Source organism: Petaurus breviceps, unplaced genomic scaffold (genome assembly GCF_028583685.1).
Source record: "Petaurus breviceps papuanus isolate PSGF00001 unplaced genomic scaffold, PetGlider_PUasm1.0 128, whole genome shotgun sequence".
NCBI lineage: Eukaryota > Metazoa > Chordata > Mammalia > Diprotodontia > Petauridae > Petaurus > Petaurus breviceps.
The window spans coordinates 9,813,381-9,832,617 of NW_027185664.1; the positions used below are offsets into that span (position 1 = coordinate 9,813,381).

The 19,237-nt window shown below is 36.1% G+C and overlaps 1 protein-coding gene across 2 annotated transcripts in view; it reads left to right on the forward strand.

The window, feature by feature from the left end:
• LOC138172099 (coiled-coil domain-containing protein 68-like) overlaps positions 1–19,237 on the forward strand; it is a 91,764-nt gene that overhangs the window by 28,359 nt on the left and 44,168 nt on the right. For both annotated transcript variants that reach the window (XM_069101682.1, XM_069101674.1), the window contains 2 exons: positions 15,222–15,364; positions 18,647–18,733. In XM_069101682.1, the coding sequence (XP_068957783.1) occupies positions 15,242–15,364; positions 18,647–18,733 (210 nt within the window). In that variant the 5' untranslated portion in view covers positions 15,222–15,241. The remainder of the gene's footprint in view (positions 1–15,221; positions 15,365–18,646; positions 18,734–19,237) is intronic.

Sequence of the window (19,237 nt, forward strand, 5' to 3'; positions counted from 1 at the left end):
TAGGGGCAGCCAGGTGGCTCAGCGAGTAAGAGCACCGGCCCCAGAGTCGGAATGACCTGGTATCGAATCCGGGCTCAGTTACTTATCACCACACCCAGAAATGACTGGCCGTGTAATCTTGAGCAAGTTACTTAATCCCAATTGCTTATAATATATATGTATGTGTGTATATATATACATATATGTATATATATTTATATATTTATTTGTTTATTTATTACAAACGAAGGCATCTATGGGGAGTGGGACATGCAGAGGTGGAAAGGTATGGAAGGGATTTGTTGGGGGAGTAGTGATATTACAAAAAAGAAAGAAAGGAGCGTCGATCAGGCAGTTAAAAAAAAGTTCAGGGGAGACACAGGGAAGCAAGGGCAATGTTTAAACTACTAAGTGAAATATCTACTATTTTTAGAAAAGTTATCCACATAATAGAGAATCACAGTGTCATATGTAATTCTCCAGATCTATATTTTTTTGTGTAAGGAAATATTCTTGCTTATTGATATTTTTCAAATTCATATTAGTAAAAAAGGAAATGAAAAATAATAACAACCCAGGTGGAAACAGGCAGTTTTAGAAACATTACAGAAATAAAGGCATATTAATACATAGTTGGTGAAACTGTGAATAACTCCACTCATTTTGAAAGGCAATTTGGAATTATGAGAAGAAAATGAATAAAATGTCTATGCCCTTGGACCTAGAGTGTCCATTGTTAGGCATAAACCCCAAGGAGGCCAATGATTAAAAGAATATAATGAGAAATTTGGATAGATTCGAACAGATTCTCTCACTGGAGGAGGAAGTAACTTATTAAACTCTCACCAAGGATCTTTTTACTTGGAGACTTTTTTTTTTAGCCTGGGAAGATGTATAATATTTCAAGGCTTGAAGTACATTGAGCTGGGTTACATTGAAGTTGCACTTTTCTTTAAGTGGGGAATCTGAGTAGTAGCAATAGCATATGGAGAACTGGTTAGAGCCTTTCCTTCCAGTGGTCACCATTTTGCTTAAACTGGAAATATAGCATGGTGCCTAGCCAAATCTACCCTTCTTTCCACTGGGACATGTTATAGTATTTTTGTTAGCATTAGTTGGAACATGGTATTATTATAAACTTCTAATTTATACATTTGTGTAAGCTCCCCAAAAGACAGAGTTTTAACTGTATTGGGGCTTTATCACTGTACACAGAAGGGATGGTGGCCAAAGAGAAGATTTTGCCAAAAGCCAAGCAACATGGGAGAAGACAGGTGTGGTTAGAGAGATATAACTCATCATTTCTTTTGGGAAGGAGAAAGCCCTCCTTAGCCACTTTTGCAATCCAGAGTGACATATACTGTCTGCCAAAAAAGGGCTCATTTACACAAACATATGTATAATATATACAATAACTAATCGCTACAGTAGTGTAAAAAAAATAGCCACCACAAAACAATGGAAATTTCATGCTATGAAATTAAAAGCACCTCTTCCCTTTGTAGAAGATGAGGAAGGGTGGGGGTGATGGGGTGCTTGGATGCCTGTGCTTGAACCTCAGTTTGTAAAATCACATTTCTCCATAACCTCAAATCTCCCCAGCCTCAGAGCATTATTTCTACCTCTCCCCCCTGCCAGTACTCTGCCTAGCAACCATTCATAGTCAAGCCCCAGACAAATATTTATCTCCCCTTGGTACAATAACAAGCTGAACCTATGAATTCTTCACTAGACTATCTATAAGTAACTCCCTAGCCCATTATATACATCCTGAATCCCTCTTTAGTTTGGGACATATGTATACTCCCCCCATCTTGTCAAACACGACATTTATGGGTAGCTGACTGGGCACTTCTAGGTCAGCTCTGACCGCTAGCTGACTCAGTGACATTTTAAGCCTGAAACCACACCTCTGAACAGCCCCTCCTTGGGCTATTTCCCAATGAATTCTGGGTAATATGCCTGCTCAGTAGATATTAAAAGTGCATGTTCCTTTAAGAACTGACCACTCCTTTGCTCACCTAGTTAGCATAATTGGCACAGATTTTACTATGATTTTCCTATTAAAAAATTACTATGATTATCCTATAAAAATCCTATAATAACTCTCCTTTAAGGCTGCAGGTTCCCTAGGAGCTCTTGCCCACTATAAAGTATAACAATAAATCTTTGCCACCTTGACTCAGAGAATGCTTGGGTCTGTGGATTCATTCCAGACTGCTTTCCAGGGACTCTGCTTATTGGGGTTCCTGGACTACATGAACTCTTTGACCCTTGACCCCTCATCAGGGGGTGAGGAGCTGGTGGGAGAGACTATGGGTGTAGAACACTAATGTCTTTGATGTGTTGGTTGGTTTTACTGATCTTGTTCATTCTCTCCCTCTGTTTCTTTCTGTCTCTGTCTGTCTGTCTGTCTGTCCCTGTCTCTGTACATTTCCCTCTGTGTCTCACTTTGTATTTTTCCTTTCTGTCTGCCCCTCTCTCTATCTTTGTCTTTCCCTGTCTCTCTCTCAATATCCTTGTCTCTGTCTTTTGTTGTAAGGACAGTTATAAATGAGAGGGACACATACATGTATACAATGTAAAAGCAAAATCCAACAATAAAAATATTTAAAATAAAAAAAACAATACCCTGTGGTTTTTTTCTCATTATTGGCTTTCAATTCCTAAGGCCAATTCATTCTCTACCCTCTCCTCTTGTGTGACAAAAACTATTCACCTATAGATAAAATGCCTATTTAAAGACCCCCCTCCCAAAGTGTACTTGGACAAATAGCAAATGGTTTTTTGCACATATTCTGACAAAAGAAATACTAAGCTTGGCCTCTCACTCCAAGAGGCTCAATTGGCTTAAATATTGGAAGCAGGAGAAAACGAATAGGAACCTTCTAACTCACATTAGGAAGCAAGACCTTTTCCTACGTATAAGAGAAAACCAGTGTCACCTTCGGCCTACTGTGAACTTCAAGGACCCTCTTTCCAGCTTTTGCACACACATTAGTGGGAACATCAGTAGATAATGTCAGACAGTATATTGGTATATTTTGGTATAAATTGTTTGAGGTAGGATTCAAACACAATTCCTAACTCAATGTCATGAAATGCTGTCTCTTGTTTCCAAAATCTTTTATTTGCTTCTAGGAGGAGAAACGTGTAAACTGTCCTTTGGTGGATCTATTATTTGCCTTCTAGTTTCATTTACAGAAATGATGTCAATGTGGCTTTGGTTCAGTTCTCCCAGTTGTTCAATAGAAGATATGATTTGGTGTCAGGTCCATATGTGAAGCCCTGCCAGCTTGACAGAATCCTACCAGAGTCTTCTTTTGGCTGATAAGCCTTTTTGAACCTTCCCACCATGATGAACTATTGGAGTGAGACCATTATGAAAGAAGAAATGAAGCCTTAAAAGGATTTTAACCAGTTTGAATAAGATCTAAGATTTTTGAAATAAAATTAATTAAAATAATGAGGTTTATTCTATATTGAAGCCACCAGACAATTGGAGATAAAGATAAATTGAATCTATCCCTTGACATATTGTGTAACTAAAACTGGATCATAACTCTTGGGCAACAGTTATTTCTTTGTGGAAAATTGTGTGGAAAAGCATTGTTTACCAACTTGAGAGTGGTAGCTTAATCAACCATTTTACTAGCTAAGACTGATAAATTTAAATAAGAAAACTTCACCAGGATCCCAAACTGAATAGCATTTTACATGTAATATCAAAGAGCCTACTTCAATATGTTACTTCATCCCATTTAAACACTCTTATAATTATGTTATTTGCACTATTTTTCAAGTATAATCAAATCTTATTAAATAGTGATTTATTTTCAACTTAAACTTTTATTGATACATTTTTTACACCTCTAGAACTCCTCTCAGTAATCTTAACTCTTCCACCTCTCAGAGAGCCATCATGTATGACAAATAATATGTTTAAAAGAAAATGTGGAAGAAGAGGGAAAAAAGTCAGGAAAACAGATTAATACATCAAATAAAGGTTAAACATACATGGCATGTTCCACATCTGTGAACCTCCCAATGTATGTAAAGAAGTGGTGTGTGGGGTGTCTTCTCAAATCTCTTTTTTGGGACCATGCTTGTTCTTTTAAATTTTGGAACATTCATTTTTGATTGTTTTGTGATTTTCTTTTCCTTTCATTTACATTGTTATTACCATTATGTATATTGTTTTTTATTTTGCTTACTTCAGTCTGTATCAGATACTGTAAATCTTCTCCAAATCTCTGTATTCATTATATGTCCCTTTATTTTGATAGCATAGTAATATTACATTTCATTCGTGTACTACAATTTTTAAAGCTATTTCCTAATTGATAGGCTATGAATATTTTAATGTTTTGGTGATTGTGAGGACTGGATTATTTTGTTTGTTTTTAGGACTATGTTCTTATCAATATTGTTCTTAGAAGGAACTACTAATGGAAATGTCTGAATCAAAGGATATGGGCATTTTAGTCATTTTATTTGCATAATTCCAAATTGCATTCCAAAATTATTGAGCAGATTCACTAGTCTACTAACAATGTACTAATGTGTCTACCTTACCACAACACTACTACAATTGACTATTCTCTTCTTTAGTTGCTTTTACCAATTTGAAATTTGCTCTCAGGAACTTCAGAGTTATTGATTTTCATTTTTCTTTTTCTTTTCTTTCTTTTTTTTTAAAGCAATTGGGGTTAAGTAATTTGCTCAAGGTTACACGGCCAGTTATTTCTGGGTGTCGTGCTGAGTATCTGAGCCCAGATTTGATCCCCAGGTCATCCCGACACTGGAGCCAGTGCTCTTACTTGCTGTGCTACCTGGCCACCCCAATTTTCATTTTTCTTATTAGGAATTTGGAGTATTCCTTCTTTTTGTTAATAGTTTGCAATTCTTTTAAAGATTATTTATTGATATCCGATGACACCTATCTATTGGGAATGGCTTTTTATCTTTAGTATACATATATAACATTTGCATATTATATATGTGCATACATACAAATGTATGCATGTAAATTTGTTAGTTTTCTGTATTTCTTCTATATCAAACCTTTAATCAGAGAAATTTGCTACAAAGATATATTTCTCATTTGACCACTTCCTTTCTTATCCTAGCATTATTTATTATAAGAAGCTTTTCAGTTTCATGTAATCAGTTAAGTTAATTTTCTGTAATTTTCTCCATCCCTTGTTTAGTTAAGAATACATCTCCTAACCATAGCTGTGAAAGGTAGATGATCTGTTTCTCTTTTAAGTTTTTAGTGATATGATCTTTAATATTAAGGACATATATAATATGAAATAAATCATATATGTAATTTTGTTGTGGAATATTGTGTTAAATGTTGCTCTAACCCTAATTTCTGTCAGACTACTCTTGGAGTATGCCACCCAGTTTTTATTAAATAGGGAGCTCTTTCCTAAGTAATGCATGTTTTCTCAGACACTGGTTACTGAATTTGTTTATTGCTGATTCTCCAGTATCTAGCCTGTTTCACTGAACTCCTTTTCTGTTTTTTAACCAGTACCAAATGGTTTTGATGACTGCTGCTTTATAATAAAGTCTGGAAATGCTATATAACCCCTTTCCTCCTAACTTTTTCATGATTTCCCTTGATTTTCTAGATCATTTGTTTCTCCAAATGAAATTTGTTGTTATTTTATTGAGTCCAGACATCAAAATATCCTTTTGATATTTAGTCTGGCATAGCATTAAAACAGCAAATTAGCATCAGTAATTTCCTTTTTATTTTATTGTCATGGGACAGCTATGAGCACTGAATATTCCTCCAGCTATTTAAGTTGTTCTTTATAGAACATTTTAGAATGTAATTTAAAGGTAGATTGCTTCCAAATAATTTATGTGTTTAGTAGTTATTTTGAATGAATTTTCTCTTTTTATTATTGTTATTTCTATGGGATTTTGTTCTTTTTTTTCTTGCCTACACATAAGTTTGCAATTTATTTTTTTATTCTTTTTTTTTGGTCTTTATTAATTTGTTTACTTTTAGTTTACAAGATTCATTACCACAATTCCTTGAGTTTCAAATTTTCTCTGCCTTCCCCCTCCCCCACCATGGCATCATACAATCAAGTATAGTATCTGCAAATACTTTCACATTAGGCATCAGTCAGGTTATAAAGAAGGATTATATCAGACGGAATGAAGAATGGGAAAGAGGAAACAAAACCAAACAAGAAAAAAAAAAGGGCAGGTAGTTTGCTTCAATCTGGGTTCAAACTCAGTTCTTTCTCTGGATGTAAACATCTCTCTCTATCATGAGTCTTTTGGGGGTTGAGTTATGACTCTGGATTGCTGACAAGAGTCCAGTTTATCAAAGTTGGTCGTCACACATATATTCGTTGTGTCTGTAATTGTGTACAAATTCCTCCTGGCTCTACTCTTCTCACTCAGCATCAGATCGTATAAGCCTCTCCAGGTAAATATGAAATCCATCTGCTCTTCGTTTTGTATTGCACAATAGTATTCCATAACATGCATTTACCACAACTTGTTCAGCCATTCCCCAATTAGTGGGCACCCCCTTAATTTCCAATTCTTTGCTACCACAAAAAGAGCTGCTACAAATATTTTTGTACATATGAGTCTTTTTCCCACTTCTATGATCTCTTTGGGATACAACCCTAGAAGTGGAATTGCTGGGCCAAAGGGTATGAAAGTATTTATAGCCCTTTGGGCATAATTCCAGATTGCTTTCCAGAATGGTTGGATGAGTTCACAACTCCACCAGCAATGCATTAGTGTTCCAATTTGTCCACATCCTCTCCAGCATTTGTCATTTTGCTGTTTTGTCCTCTTAGCCAATCTGACTAGTGAGATGTGGTACCTCAGAGTTGTTTTTATTTGCATTTCTCTAATCAATAGTGATTTAGAGCATTTTTTCATATGCTTATAAATATCTTTAATTTCTTCCTCTATAAACTGCCTGTTCATATCCTTTCACCATTTATCAATTGAGGAATGACTTGTATTCTTATAGATTTGACTCAATTCTCTGTATATTTTAGAAATGATTCCTTTATCAGTGACATAGGTTGTAAAAATTCTTTCCCAATTTTCCACTTCCCTCCTAATCCTGGTTACATTGGCTTTGTTTGTACAGAAGCTTTTCAATTTAATGTAATCAAAATTATCCATATTGCATTTTATAATGCCCTCTAATTCTTGTTTGGTCATAAAGTCTTCCCCTCCCCACAGATCTGACAGGCAAACTATTCCTTGCTTTCTCAGATTGCATAGAGTATCAGCATTTACACCTATATCATACATCCATTTAGACTTGATTTTGGTACATGGTATTAGATAATGGTCTATGCTCAGTTTCTGCCATACTATATTCCAGTTTTCCCAGCAGTTTTTGTCAAATAGTGAGTTCTTATCCCAAAAACTGGGGTCTTGGGGTTTATCGAACAGTAGATTACTTTAGTCATTGATTGCTGAGTCTTGTGTACCCAGTCTATTCCATTGATCCACTACTCTATTCCTCAGCCAGTACCAAGTAGTTTAGAGGACTGCTGCTTTATAGGGCAGATTAAAATCTGGTATAGCTAGTCCACCATCCCTAGCATTTCTTTTCATTAATTTCCTTGATATTCTGGACCGTTTATTCTTCCAAATGAATTTTGTTACAATTTTTTCTAGCTCTATAAAGTAGATTTTGGGGTAAATTGATTGGTATGGCACTAAATATATAATTTAATTTAGATAAAATTGTCATTTTTATTATATTAGCTCGACCCAGCCACAAGCATTGATGTCTTTCAATTAGTTAGATCTGACTTTATTTGTGTGAAAAGTGTTTTGTAGTTGTGTTCATATAGGTCTTGGGTTTGTTTTGGCAGGTAGATGCCCAAATATTTTATAATGTCTACAGTAACTTTAAATGGGATTTCTCTTTCTATCTCTTGCTGTTGAATTTCATTAGAAATATACAGGAATGCCAAGGATTTATGTGGGTTTATTTTATATCCTGCAACTTTGCCATATTTATTTATTGTCTCAAGTAGTTTTTTTACTTGATTCTCTAAGTATATCATCTGCAGAGAGTGATAGCTTGGTCTCTTCTTTGCCTAATTTGATACCTTTGATTTCTTTTTCTTCTCTACTTGCTACTGCTAACATTTCTAGTACCAGATTGAATAAGAGGGGTGATAGTGGACATCCTTGTTTCACCCCTGACCTTATTGGAAATGCTTCTAGCTTCTCCCCATTACACATAATACTTACTGATGGCTTTAAATAGATGCCACTTATTATTTTAAGGAAGGCTGCATTTATTGCTATTCTTTCTACTATTTTTAATAGGAATGGATGCTGTATTTTGTCAAAAGCCTTTTCTGCATCTTGAGATAATCATGTGGTTTTTGCTAGTTTTATTGTTGATATGATCAATTATGCTGATGGTTTTCCTAATATTAAACCATCCTTACATTCCTGGAATAAATCCTACATGGTCAAAGTGTATTATTCTTGTGATAAGTGCCTGTAGTTTTTTGCTAATATTTTATTTAAAATTTTTGCATCATCTATATTCATGAGGGAAATTGGTCTATAATTTTCTTTCTCTGTTTTTTCTCGTCCTGATTTAGGTATCAGTACCATATTTGTGTCATAAAAAGAATTTGGTAGGACTCCTTCTTCACTAATTTTCCCAAATAGTTTGTAGAGTATTGGAATCAATTTTTCTTTAAATGTTTGATAGAATTCACTAGTAAATCCATCTGGCCCTGGAGATTTTTTCCTAGGGAGTTCACTGATGACTTGTTCGATTTCTTTTTCTGAGATGGGGCAATTTAAGTAATTTACTTCCTCTTCAGTTAAATTGGGCAACCTATATTTTTGTAAATATTCATACATTTCACTTAAGATTGTCAAATTAATGTGCATACAACTGGGCAAAATAATTTCTAATTATTGTTTTAATTTCCTCTTCATTGGTGGTAGGTTCACCCTTTTCATTTTTGATACTTATAATTTGGTTTTCTTGTTTTTATTATATAGACTAAAGGTCTATCAATTTTATTGTTTTTTTTCTATAAAATCAGCTCTAAGTTTTATTTATTAATTCAATATTTTTCTTAATTTCAATTTTATTATTCTCTCCTTTGGTTTTCAGTATTTCTAATTTAGTATTTAATTGGGGATTTTCATTTTGTTTTTTTTTCTAGCTCCCTTTTCTCTAATTTAATCATGTATGCACTCAGGGATATAAAACTTCCCCTAAGAACTGCCTTTGCTGTATCCCACAAATTTTGGTATGTTGTCTCATTATTATCATTCTTTTTTTTTAAGCAATCGGGGTTAAGTAACTTGCTCAAGGTTACATGGCCAGTCATTTCTGGGTGTGGTGCCAAGTATCTGCACCCGGATTTGATCCCCAGGTCATCCTGACACTGGAGCCGGTGCTCTTAGTCGCTGTGCTACCTGGCCCCCCCATTATCATTCTCTTGAATGAAATTACTGATTGTTTCTATGATTTCTTGTTTGACGCACTCATTCTTTAGGATTAAATTGTTTAGTTTCCAATTAGTTTTTAATCTGTCTCTCCATGGCCCTTTATTGCATATGATTTTTATTGTGTCATGATCTGAGAATGATGCATTTATTATTTCTGCCTTTCTGCACTGAATTGTGAGTTTTTTATGGCCTAGTACATGGTCATTTTTTGTGTATGTGCCATGTACTGCTGAGAATAAGGTATATTCCTTTTTATCCCCATTCAGTTTTCTCCAGAGATCTATCATACCTACCCTCTCTAAAATTCTGTTCACCTCCTTAACTTCTTTCTTGTTTATTTTGAGGTTGTATTTATCAAGTTCAGAGCAGGGGAAATTAAGGTCTCTCACTAGTATAGTTTTACTATCTACTTCTTCCTCTGATTCCCTTACCTTCTCCTGTAGGAATTTGGATGCTCTACCACTTGGTGCATAAATGTTAAGTAATGATATTGCTTCATTTTCGATGGTGCCTTTTAGCAAGATATAGTTTCCTTCCTTATCTCTTTTAATTAGATCATTTTTTGCTTTTGCTTTATCTGAGATAAGGATTGCTACCCCTGTTTTTTTACTTTAGCTGAGGCATGATATATTTTACTCCAACCTTTTAACTTTACCCTGTGTGTATCCCTCTGTTTCAGATGTGTTTCTTGTAAACAGCATATTGTAGGATTATGATTTCTAATCCATTCTGCTATCTGCCTCCATTTTATGGGGAGTTCATTCCATTCACATTCACAGTTATGATTGTTATCTGTTTCTTTCCCTCCATCCTATTCTCTCCCCTGTTAATGCTTATATTTTTTTCTCCCCTCCTCCCTTCCCCTCCTTAATAGTTTTCCTTTTGACCACTGCCTACCTCAGTATTCCCTTATCACCTCCCATCCCTTTTCCTCCCCTTCCCCCTTACTTCTTCCCTCCCTACTACCTCCCCCCCTTTGTAGCCCTTTCCCCCTTCCACTGCCTGTAGGATATTTTTATACTTAATGAAGTATGCTATTTCTTCTTCGCACCAAGAGTGACAGGATCAAATCTCATGCAAAGCTCCTCTCTCTCCCCTCTTTCCCTCTAATATGATACGTTTGGTGTCTCTTCTCCATAGAGTCCTATCCTTAACTGGTTGTTATTCCCTCCTTGCACCAGAACCAATGAGGGGAAAGCTCATATAATATTCAACTCCCTCCCTTCTTTTCCTCTGCTATATTGTTTTTATGCCTTTTTGTGTGGCATAATTTACCCTTTTCCACTTCATTCCTTCCTCTTCTTTCATTGCAGTCCCTTTGTAGCCCTTAATAAGATTTTTTTATCATCATTTTGTGTAATTTATACTCATACCCTCTATTTGTCTATAAACAGTTTGCTCTTATTAAATAACAGGGTGTGTGTGTGTGTGTGTGTGTGTGTGTGTGTGTGTGTGTGTGTGTGTGTGTGTTTTCCTTGCTTACCTTGCTATGCCACTCTTGCATCTCAATTGGAGGTTGAATTTTCCATTGAGCTCTGGCTTTTTCATCAGGAAGGTCTGGAACTCTGTTATATCGTTGAATGACCATCTCTTTGCCTTATGCTCAGTCTCGCTGGGTAGGTGATCCATGGTTGTAACCCAAGCTCTTTTGCCTTGTGGAAAATTGTATTCCACTGCCTCTGATCTTTCAGTGTAGAAGCTGCCAAATCCTGTGCGATCCGCATTGCGGTTCCTTTATAGTTGAATTGTTTCTTCCTGGCTACTTGCAGTATTTTCTCTTTTACCTGGTAGTTCTTGAGTTTGGCCACAACATATTGAGGACATTTCACTTTGGGATCTCTTTCAGGAAGTGTCCGGTGGATTCTCTCGATTTCTCTTTTACCTTCTGGTTCTAGTATCTCAGGGCAATTTTCCTTAATGAGCTCTTGGAGAATGTTGGCCAGGCTTATTTTTTCATCATGATTTTCTGGTAGGCCTAATATTCTCAGGTTATCTCTTCTGGATCTATTTCCCAGGTGAGTTATTTTTTCCATTGAGATGTTTTACCTCTTTTTCTTATTTTTCATTCCTGTTGTTTTGTTTGACTAATTCTTGGTTCCTCATAGAGTTACTTGTTTCAATTTGGTTGATTCTAGTTTTTAGCTAATTATTTTCCTTGGTTAGTTTTTGGAGCTCTTTTTCCATATCATACACTTGTCTTTTTAAGGAGCTGTTTTCTTCATTATAATGTTTTTCTGAATCTGCAATTTTGATTTTAAGAGAATTATTCATTTTGTCTTCTATCTCTCTCATTTGGTTTTCAAAGTTCCTTTTGAGCTCATCTAGGAGAGCTTTCTGTGTTTGGGACCCATTCCCTGTTGATGTTTCAGCTGTGGGTGTAGAGTCCACTCTGTCTCCCTCTGAGTTTGGTTCCTCCCTCTGAGGATAGTAGGACTCCAGAGTCTGCTTTCTACCCATTTTGAGGGAGGGCCCTAGCCATGCCCTTCCTCTAGGGTTCCCAAGCCTTTACTGTTGAGGGCTTTGCCCTGGGGCAATAGTTACTCTGTTTTCAGGTTGGGGGGGTTGGAGCAGGTGGGGTTCACTCTGCCATCCTGGTCCTTGGAGGTCCTGATAGGGGATTTTTTAAAATTTCTGGGCTATGGAGTGGTAGTCCCAGGAGTATTTGCTGTCCCGGACAGGGGCCCTACATTTGGTTCTTACCTTGCTCTTTCCAGTCCCAGCCCCCAGCCCTTTGGTGATATAGGCCTGGTAGTGGCCCTTGTGGTTGGTGGGATGACCTGCCTCCCTCCTTGATTAGGCCTCTGCGTGCCGTGCCTTCGCTTTCCGGCCTGCCTCTGCTGGGATTTTGTTCTTATTAGACAAATAGAAACGCTGTTAATTTTTGTGTGTTAATTTTGTATCCTTAACTTTGCTTAAACTATTATTTATTTCAATTCGTACCTGTTGATTCCCTAGGATTTTCTAAGTAAACAGTCACCTTATGAATTAGAAGTTATCTCCTATTTGGTTATTCTTACATCTTTACTTTATTTCTCTTTTCTTATTACTATTACTAGCATTTCTACAACTATAGGAAACATAATGAGGTAAGTATTATGGGAATCCCCATTTTGCAAATGGCTGGTCAGGGTCACCCAGCCCATCCAGCATCTGAGGCAGGAGTTCCATATATCTTCCTGACTCAAAGCCCAGATCTGCCAGGCTGGCTCTCAAGCAGAGACTCTTTGTTTCCAGGGATCCTGATTTGGTTAGATCAGATGGCAGCGGGCATTTCTGTAACACTTTCCAAACCTACAATTCTCTGTTTCTAATCATCGTCGTGTTCTTTTCCACAGAGTGTCAAACAGCATGAGCATACTTTGTATAGTGTATCGTTCTTAAGTCATGTAGGCCTTTCATTATGGTGACCACATGTTTTGGATTTTTCCAGACAATGCCAGTTTTAAGGAAAATGTGTTTTAGTAGGGTCTTTAAAAAGTAATGTATTTTTTTTAACATTCTCCCTGACACTTGGTTTGGAGTAAGCAGCATCTATGCCTACAAGTCAGGACCTTCTCCTCTTACTCCCTGTTGAGGGTGGTGCTCTGGGCATGGGTTTGGCAGAAAAGGGTGAATGTCACCATTTATATCATTATGGACTGTGGTTCTTGCAGATTTTTTTCTAAGCTAACTTATTCTTAAAGCTCTTGTGAATATTCCACAGCAGAAGTCAAATGTCCCTAATACTGAGATATCACTTCTATAAGATGGCAACTTTGCTTTACCTGACTAATCTAAGAAAATACAACTACCATCCTGCCTATAGTAAATTGTTGCTGCTGCTGCCCTAGATGGAAAACGGATGTGGGTGATTTAGATTCAGGCTGAAATGAAAGCTCAGACTGGATTTTTCCCAAGAGTAATTATGCCACATGGCAGCTCTTTAGCATCTACTGGCAGATATGTTCCCTTTATTTGTTTGTTGTTTTTTTAAAGGAACAGTGGATCATGGGTACAGCAAAATAGCCTGGGCCAAAAATAACAGTGGCAGTTACCCCTTTGTCACTGCCTCTAGATCTTGAAACAAAGCTCTTAGTTCATGTTGATGATCTTGGATAGGAGACCTTGGAAATGAGGAGCAAATAAAGTTATCCCTTCTCATTAAGGATATTTGTTTTCCATGATGATCTAGGCAGTTTCAACAGTCAGAGGAAAGGGATTCCTTGCTGCTTCTGACTTGTGGAGAAGAGATTTTAAATACCAAGGGTTTTGTATTTTGACTTTTATGATAGGGCAGTGAAGTGCCCACAAGAAATTATACACCAAAGCCCCCTCCCAGTTGCAGCCTGCTAGAAGGGGACTCCTACCAGGGTCCCTGGAAACCACCTAATAGGCCATAATAATGAGGGAATGTTTCACCTGTGTTGCTAGACACATGCCCCAGATTCAGGTTTATGTTTGTATCCAGGGCTTTGCTAGGAAATCAAGGCTTCACTAGAAATGGCATTAAAGGCATTACACCCCCCTTGAAACCACATTTTGTTGATTAGCAACACCTAACTCTATATAAGTGTGTCTTACAGAAGACTCGGGGCTGTCTTCCCTACTGGGGAGGCAGCCACCGCGGTTAATAAACTCTCCTATCAAATTATAATTGGCTTGGCTGTCATGTCCATTTCATTTGTCCATTTCGGACAGGTTTATAAGATTTTCAAAATTTTCATAGGCTGTTTTTTATTTGTTCATTTTAGAATACAGACAACCTTATTGTGAAGAATATCATGAATAATAAAGAAATAGCATCTTGTATCTTTGTCGATTTACATAGCATCTTATAACTAAGTACTGAGAACTTTAGATATATAATATAAAATGCTAAACAAGGGAAAAGAAAGAGCAAAGATGAGATGAAATGAAGGGAAAAGAGGAGAAATTGAAACTAGCTTTCCTTTTTATTATCCCTTGTCTTCTCTACAATAAGCATGTCCCTCTGAGGCATTAATTGGTATGTTTTTTACCTTCTTCTGTCATCTTATCTTCCATCCACCCTGTATGTGTATAACTTGGCACGTTGTCTTTGTCATTAGACTATTTGCCCCATGAGGGCAGGGACTATGTTATTGCCCTTCTTTGTATTTTCAGGACTTGTTATAGGGCCTAGCATTTGGTAAGCCCTTGATAAGTATTTGTTGATTGACTCTGTGTATTCCTAAAATTTAGAAGTTCTTTCTAGCCTAAAATTTAATCTACTGTACCTCCCTCTGCTCTACTTTTGCTAAAAGCAGATGCGCAGATAGCATCATTAAAATACACAAAGAATAAAAAAAAGACATGCCTAGTATCTAGGCTATTTACAATAAAATGGTTGCTTCCTAGGTTAAAGAGAAAGTAAAGGCCTTTCACTTTGCCAAAGACTTCTGTTTTCAATGTGAAACTAGTGAACATGGGCTTTTTTATGTGAGTTCCAATGGAGCTATTCATTAATGGTTTATTTCCAGATTTTACTTTTTTCTTTTCTTTTTGCTTTTGATAATCATATGCTAAATAGAAACAGTAAGTTTATATTTTTCCCCTATTGTTATTAAAATACTGAATTTTTAGTAATGATTATTTTGGGGAAATGCATTTCATGCTTTTATTTCTACATTTCTTGACATGCATAAACACAAGTGATTTCCAGAATTTTTTTGCTTGCATTTGGATGCATTTTTTATGCTCATAGAAAGAAATCTCTTTTGCTTAACCCAATTCTGTTTTTTTCTAAAATATAGAGGGATAACATTGGCACAAAATGACAACTTTAACAATGACCAAGGAAGTGCTCCAGGAGGAGAGACTGGTAGAAGAAGAAAATTTAGAGTTATATGAATCCACATCTGCCCACATTATTGAAGAAACAGAATATGTGAAAAAGGTAAATGTGAAATGTTCATTCTTGCTATTTTGTTTTGTGCTGATTTTAGATACTATTGTAGCTTCCCTATCTTGACACCAAATGTAGTAGTATTTGTTTTCTCACAATCACATTATTTCTATAATGAGAAACACCAGGCATATAAATTAACAAAATAATTTTTTATTATTTGTAAATAATTTTTTAAAAATTTTGTCTAATTTATTATAATTTCTCCTCTCTGTGCAAATATACCTTAAATACAAATAATTACAAGCAGATTTTATTTTATTTTGAAATATAATTTTTTACCCTATTTCTAGTATATGCAGTTACACTGCCTCGATTGATGCAACTTGGCCTTTTGAGATATTCTTACATTCTGGTCCTTGGGTATTAAATGATTTCTGTAGAAGGACTGGAATGCACAATACAGAGACTCTCATAAATCAAACAATTGTATCTGACTGACTGAGTCTGACCAGACTTGGAACTCCATGCACTTGATTATCTAGTGTTTTGTACTGTGTCATTTGTAAGCAAGTTAGTATAGTGGTTAGAGTGCTGGTCCTGGAGTCAGGAAGGCTCATCTTCCTGAGTTCAAATTTGCCATCAGATTATCAACCCATAGATGCTAAGGACCAAGTGAGAGGTCAGTGCAGTGTGGACTTTGGGAACAGGAAGTTCACGGTTCAGCCTTTACCCCCTGGAGGGAGAAGTGGCTGAGGCATGGCTACTATGCAGCCATTGCTGCATGGCTGCTTCAGAGCTCCTGGCCTGCAGATTGTAGGGGGAGCAAGCCACATCCTGAGGGGAAACTACTCTTGCTTTAACCTGCTTGGGTCTGGATCACTGTCTATGGTGAAGGTCCTGGCGTATGTGACCAGTTTTCCAGAGCATGTGGAGGCTTCAGAGAGGGCAGCCAACTAATAGCTCTGGCAGCTGAGAAAACCCCAGTGATTTGGGACAAAGTTCCCTTGTCTGGAAGCAGAGTTCTACTGTGGCAAAAAGCTCAAAAGTCAAGTAATTGAGTGGCAACATGAGCAAGCAAAGGAAGCAAAGCAAGCAGAGCAATCCGACTTTACACTCCTATTTTGGGGACAAAAAGGATCAAAGCATGGAATGGGAGGAAGACAATGAAGTCAGAACTCCTGCACCAAAAGCTTCCGAGAAAAATATGAACTGGTTACAGGCCATAGAGGAGCTTAAGAAGGATTTTGAAAACCAAATAAGAGAAGTGGAGGAAAAATTGGGAAGAGGAATGAGAATGATGCAAGAAAGTTATGAAATGAGAGTCAACAACCTGACTGAAGAAAATAACACCTTAAAAAACAGACTAACTCAAATGGCAAAAGAAGCTCAAAAAGCCAAAGAGGAGAAGAATGCCTTTAAAAGTCGAATTTTCCAGATGGAAAAAGAATCTCAAAAACTCACTTAAGAGAATCATTCCTTCAGAATTAGATTGGAGCAAATGGAAGCTAGTGACTTTATGAGAAATCAAGATTAAACAGATCATCATCATCATCATCATTATTATTGTTGTTATTATATTAAACAGATCCAAAAAATTTGCCCTCAGATACTTAGCTGTGTGACCCTGGGCAAGTCACTTAATCCTGTTTGCCTCAGTTTCCTCATTTGTAAAATGAACTGGAGAAGGAAATAACAAACCACTCCAAATATCTTTGCCAAGAAAATCCCAAATAGGGTCATGAAGACTGAGATATGAATATCAACTACAGATTATCTCATTATTTTATCTCATCCTCTCAACTAGATTTTGGGCTCTTTATAAGGATTTTGTTTTCTCTTTTGTATTCTCTGTGGTTCTTAGTAGGTACTCAAAGTCCTTTTTATGGTGCTTTAAAAATATGTGTAAACTGTAGTACAGGTTGGCCTTTAGAGTACAAATGGGGAAATTTGAGGCATCAATTAGTTTGCGACTTGCTTGAGATTGAATAATGTATCATGTCAGAGTTAATAAATTCTAACAGAATTCATCAGTTTGTTTCACTTTGGCTCAGCAAAACACTCAAGTCTCCCTTTTAAAGAAATCAATCTCTCTGATATGCTATCCTATAAAATTCACAGCTTTGTAGTAGTCTTTGATTCTGGTTTAACTAGACATGGTCTTAAATCAAGAACTTTGCTTTTGCTTAGATTGCTGAGAAATATCCAGAGATTTGCAAAAAAGGTGCTTATGTAGGATTTAGTCATTTTAAATATCACTGTTCATATTTCTTGTTGCAATGCTTATATTGGGCACCTTGACTTACAAGCATAAGTGCAAAAAAGGAAAGAAAGAAGCATCTATATAGCCCTTACTGTTATGTGTCAAGGAGTGTGCTCAGCACATTTTACAAATGTTATCTCATTTGATCCTCACAACATAAAAGAGAAGTCATGTAACATAATGAAAAAAGTATGGAATTTGAAATCAGAAAACCTGGATTTGGGTCCTTGCTGTGTTATTCCATTACCTTTGAGAGCTTTGGGCAAGTCACTTAATCCTTTAGGTTTTTCATCTGTGAAATGAAGAGATCATATTAGATCAAGTGGTTCTCAAAGTGTGGTTCATAGATACCTGGAATCCCCAAGATCCTTTCAGAGCATCTCAAGGTCAAAACTATTTTCATACTTTTACTAAGGTATTATTTGCCTATGAAAGTAAAATTTTCTTCATGTAATTCAAGCAAAACAACATTGCAACGGATTGAAAGCAAAAGTATATATGAAAATTCAGCAATGTTCTATTAAACCAAATATTAAAAGATTTGCCAAAAAAAAACCATGTAAAACAGTGCCACTGTTCTTATTAAATTTTGGGGGGGGGGTTAGATAGTGTAGGGGTTTTTTTTTTTGCTTTTTTTGGAGGGGCAATTGGAGTTAAGTGACTTGCCCAAGGTCACATGACTAGGAAGTGTTAAGTATCTGAGGCTGGATTTGAACTTGAGTCCTCCTGACTCCAGGGCTCTATTCATTGTGCCACCTAGCCACCCCTGATAATGTAGTTTTAAATTAAAATTTTATATTAATGTATAATGTATTTATTTTTGTTATTTTAAATGAATTAATAAAATATTTAAAGTTTTATCAGTTTTAATTTCAAAAATGGTAAATATTGATAGCTATTTGAGGTCCTCAATAATTTTTAAGTGTAAAGGGATCCTGAGACTGAAAAGTGTGATAGCCATTGAATTAGATGATCTTTTACTTTACTTTTGGCATTAAACCTGATTAGAGAAAGGAGACTGCTAATGGCCCAATTGAACAACAAAATCACTTTTTTTTTTCTTTCTGCAGATTCGAACTACACTAGAGAAGATCCGATACCAGATATTCAAAGATGACGCAGGTCATAAGAACACAAATCACAAAATAGATGCAAAGGTATTGTCTTAATAAGCTTCCCCAGACTTCTCTGCATTCAGAAAACCAAAAAATTGCTAAAGTCACCGTGATTTTATTTTGTGATTTCCTTACATTAACTATAAAAGCATTCCCCGGAGGTGGCATACTAAAGGAGACCCTGTGTGTTTGGGATGGGGAGTATTCCAAGAGGTAAAGGAGGTTCTTTTTTTTTCTTACAAGTTTTCCATAAAGTATCATTGCTACCTTCCTTTTTTAGAGAATTTTTATTTTTAATTTATGGAATAAAATAAGCATTTCCATAACATAGTACAATAAAAAGATGATTGCACATGAAATTGCAAATCTGCTATGTACAACTTGCCATTCCTTTCAAATATACAACACAATTATCAAGTAAATTGTTTTTCTTTCCTTGCTCCACCCTAATGCTAGACATAAATAGGTATATGTAAAATTATTCTATACATATTTCTGTTTATCAGTTCTTTCTCTGGAAGCAGATAGGATCTTTTTTATGTGTCC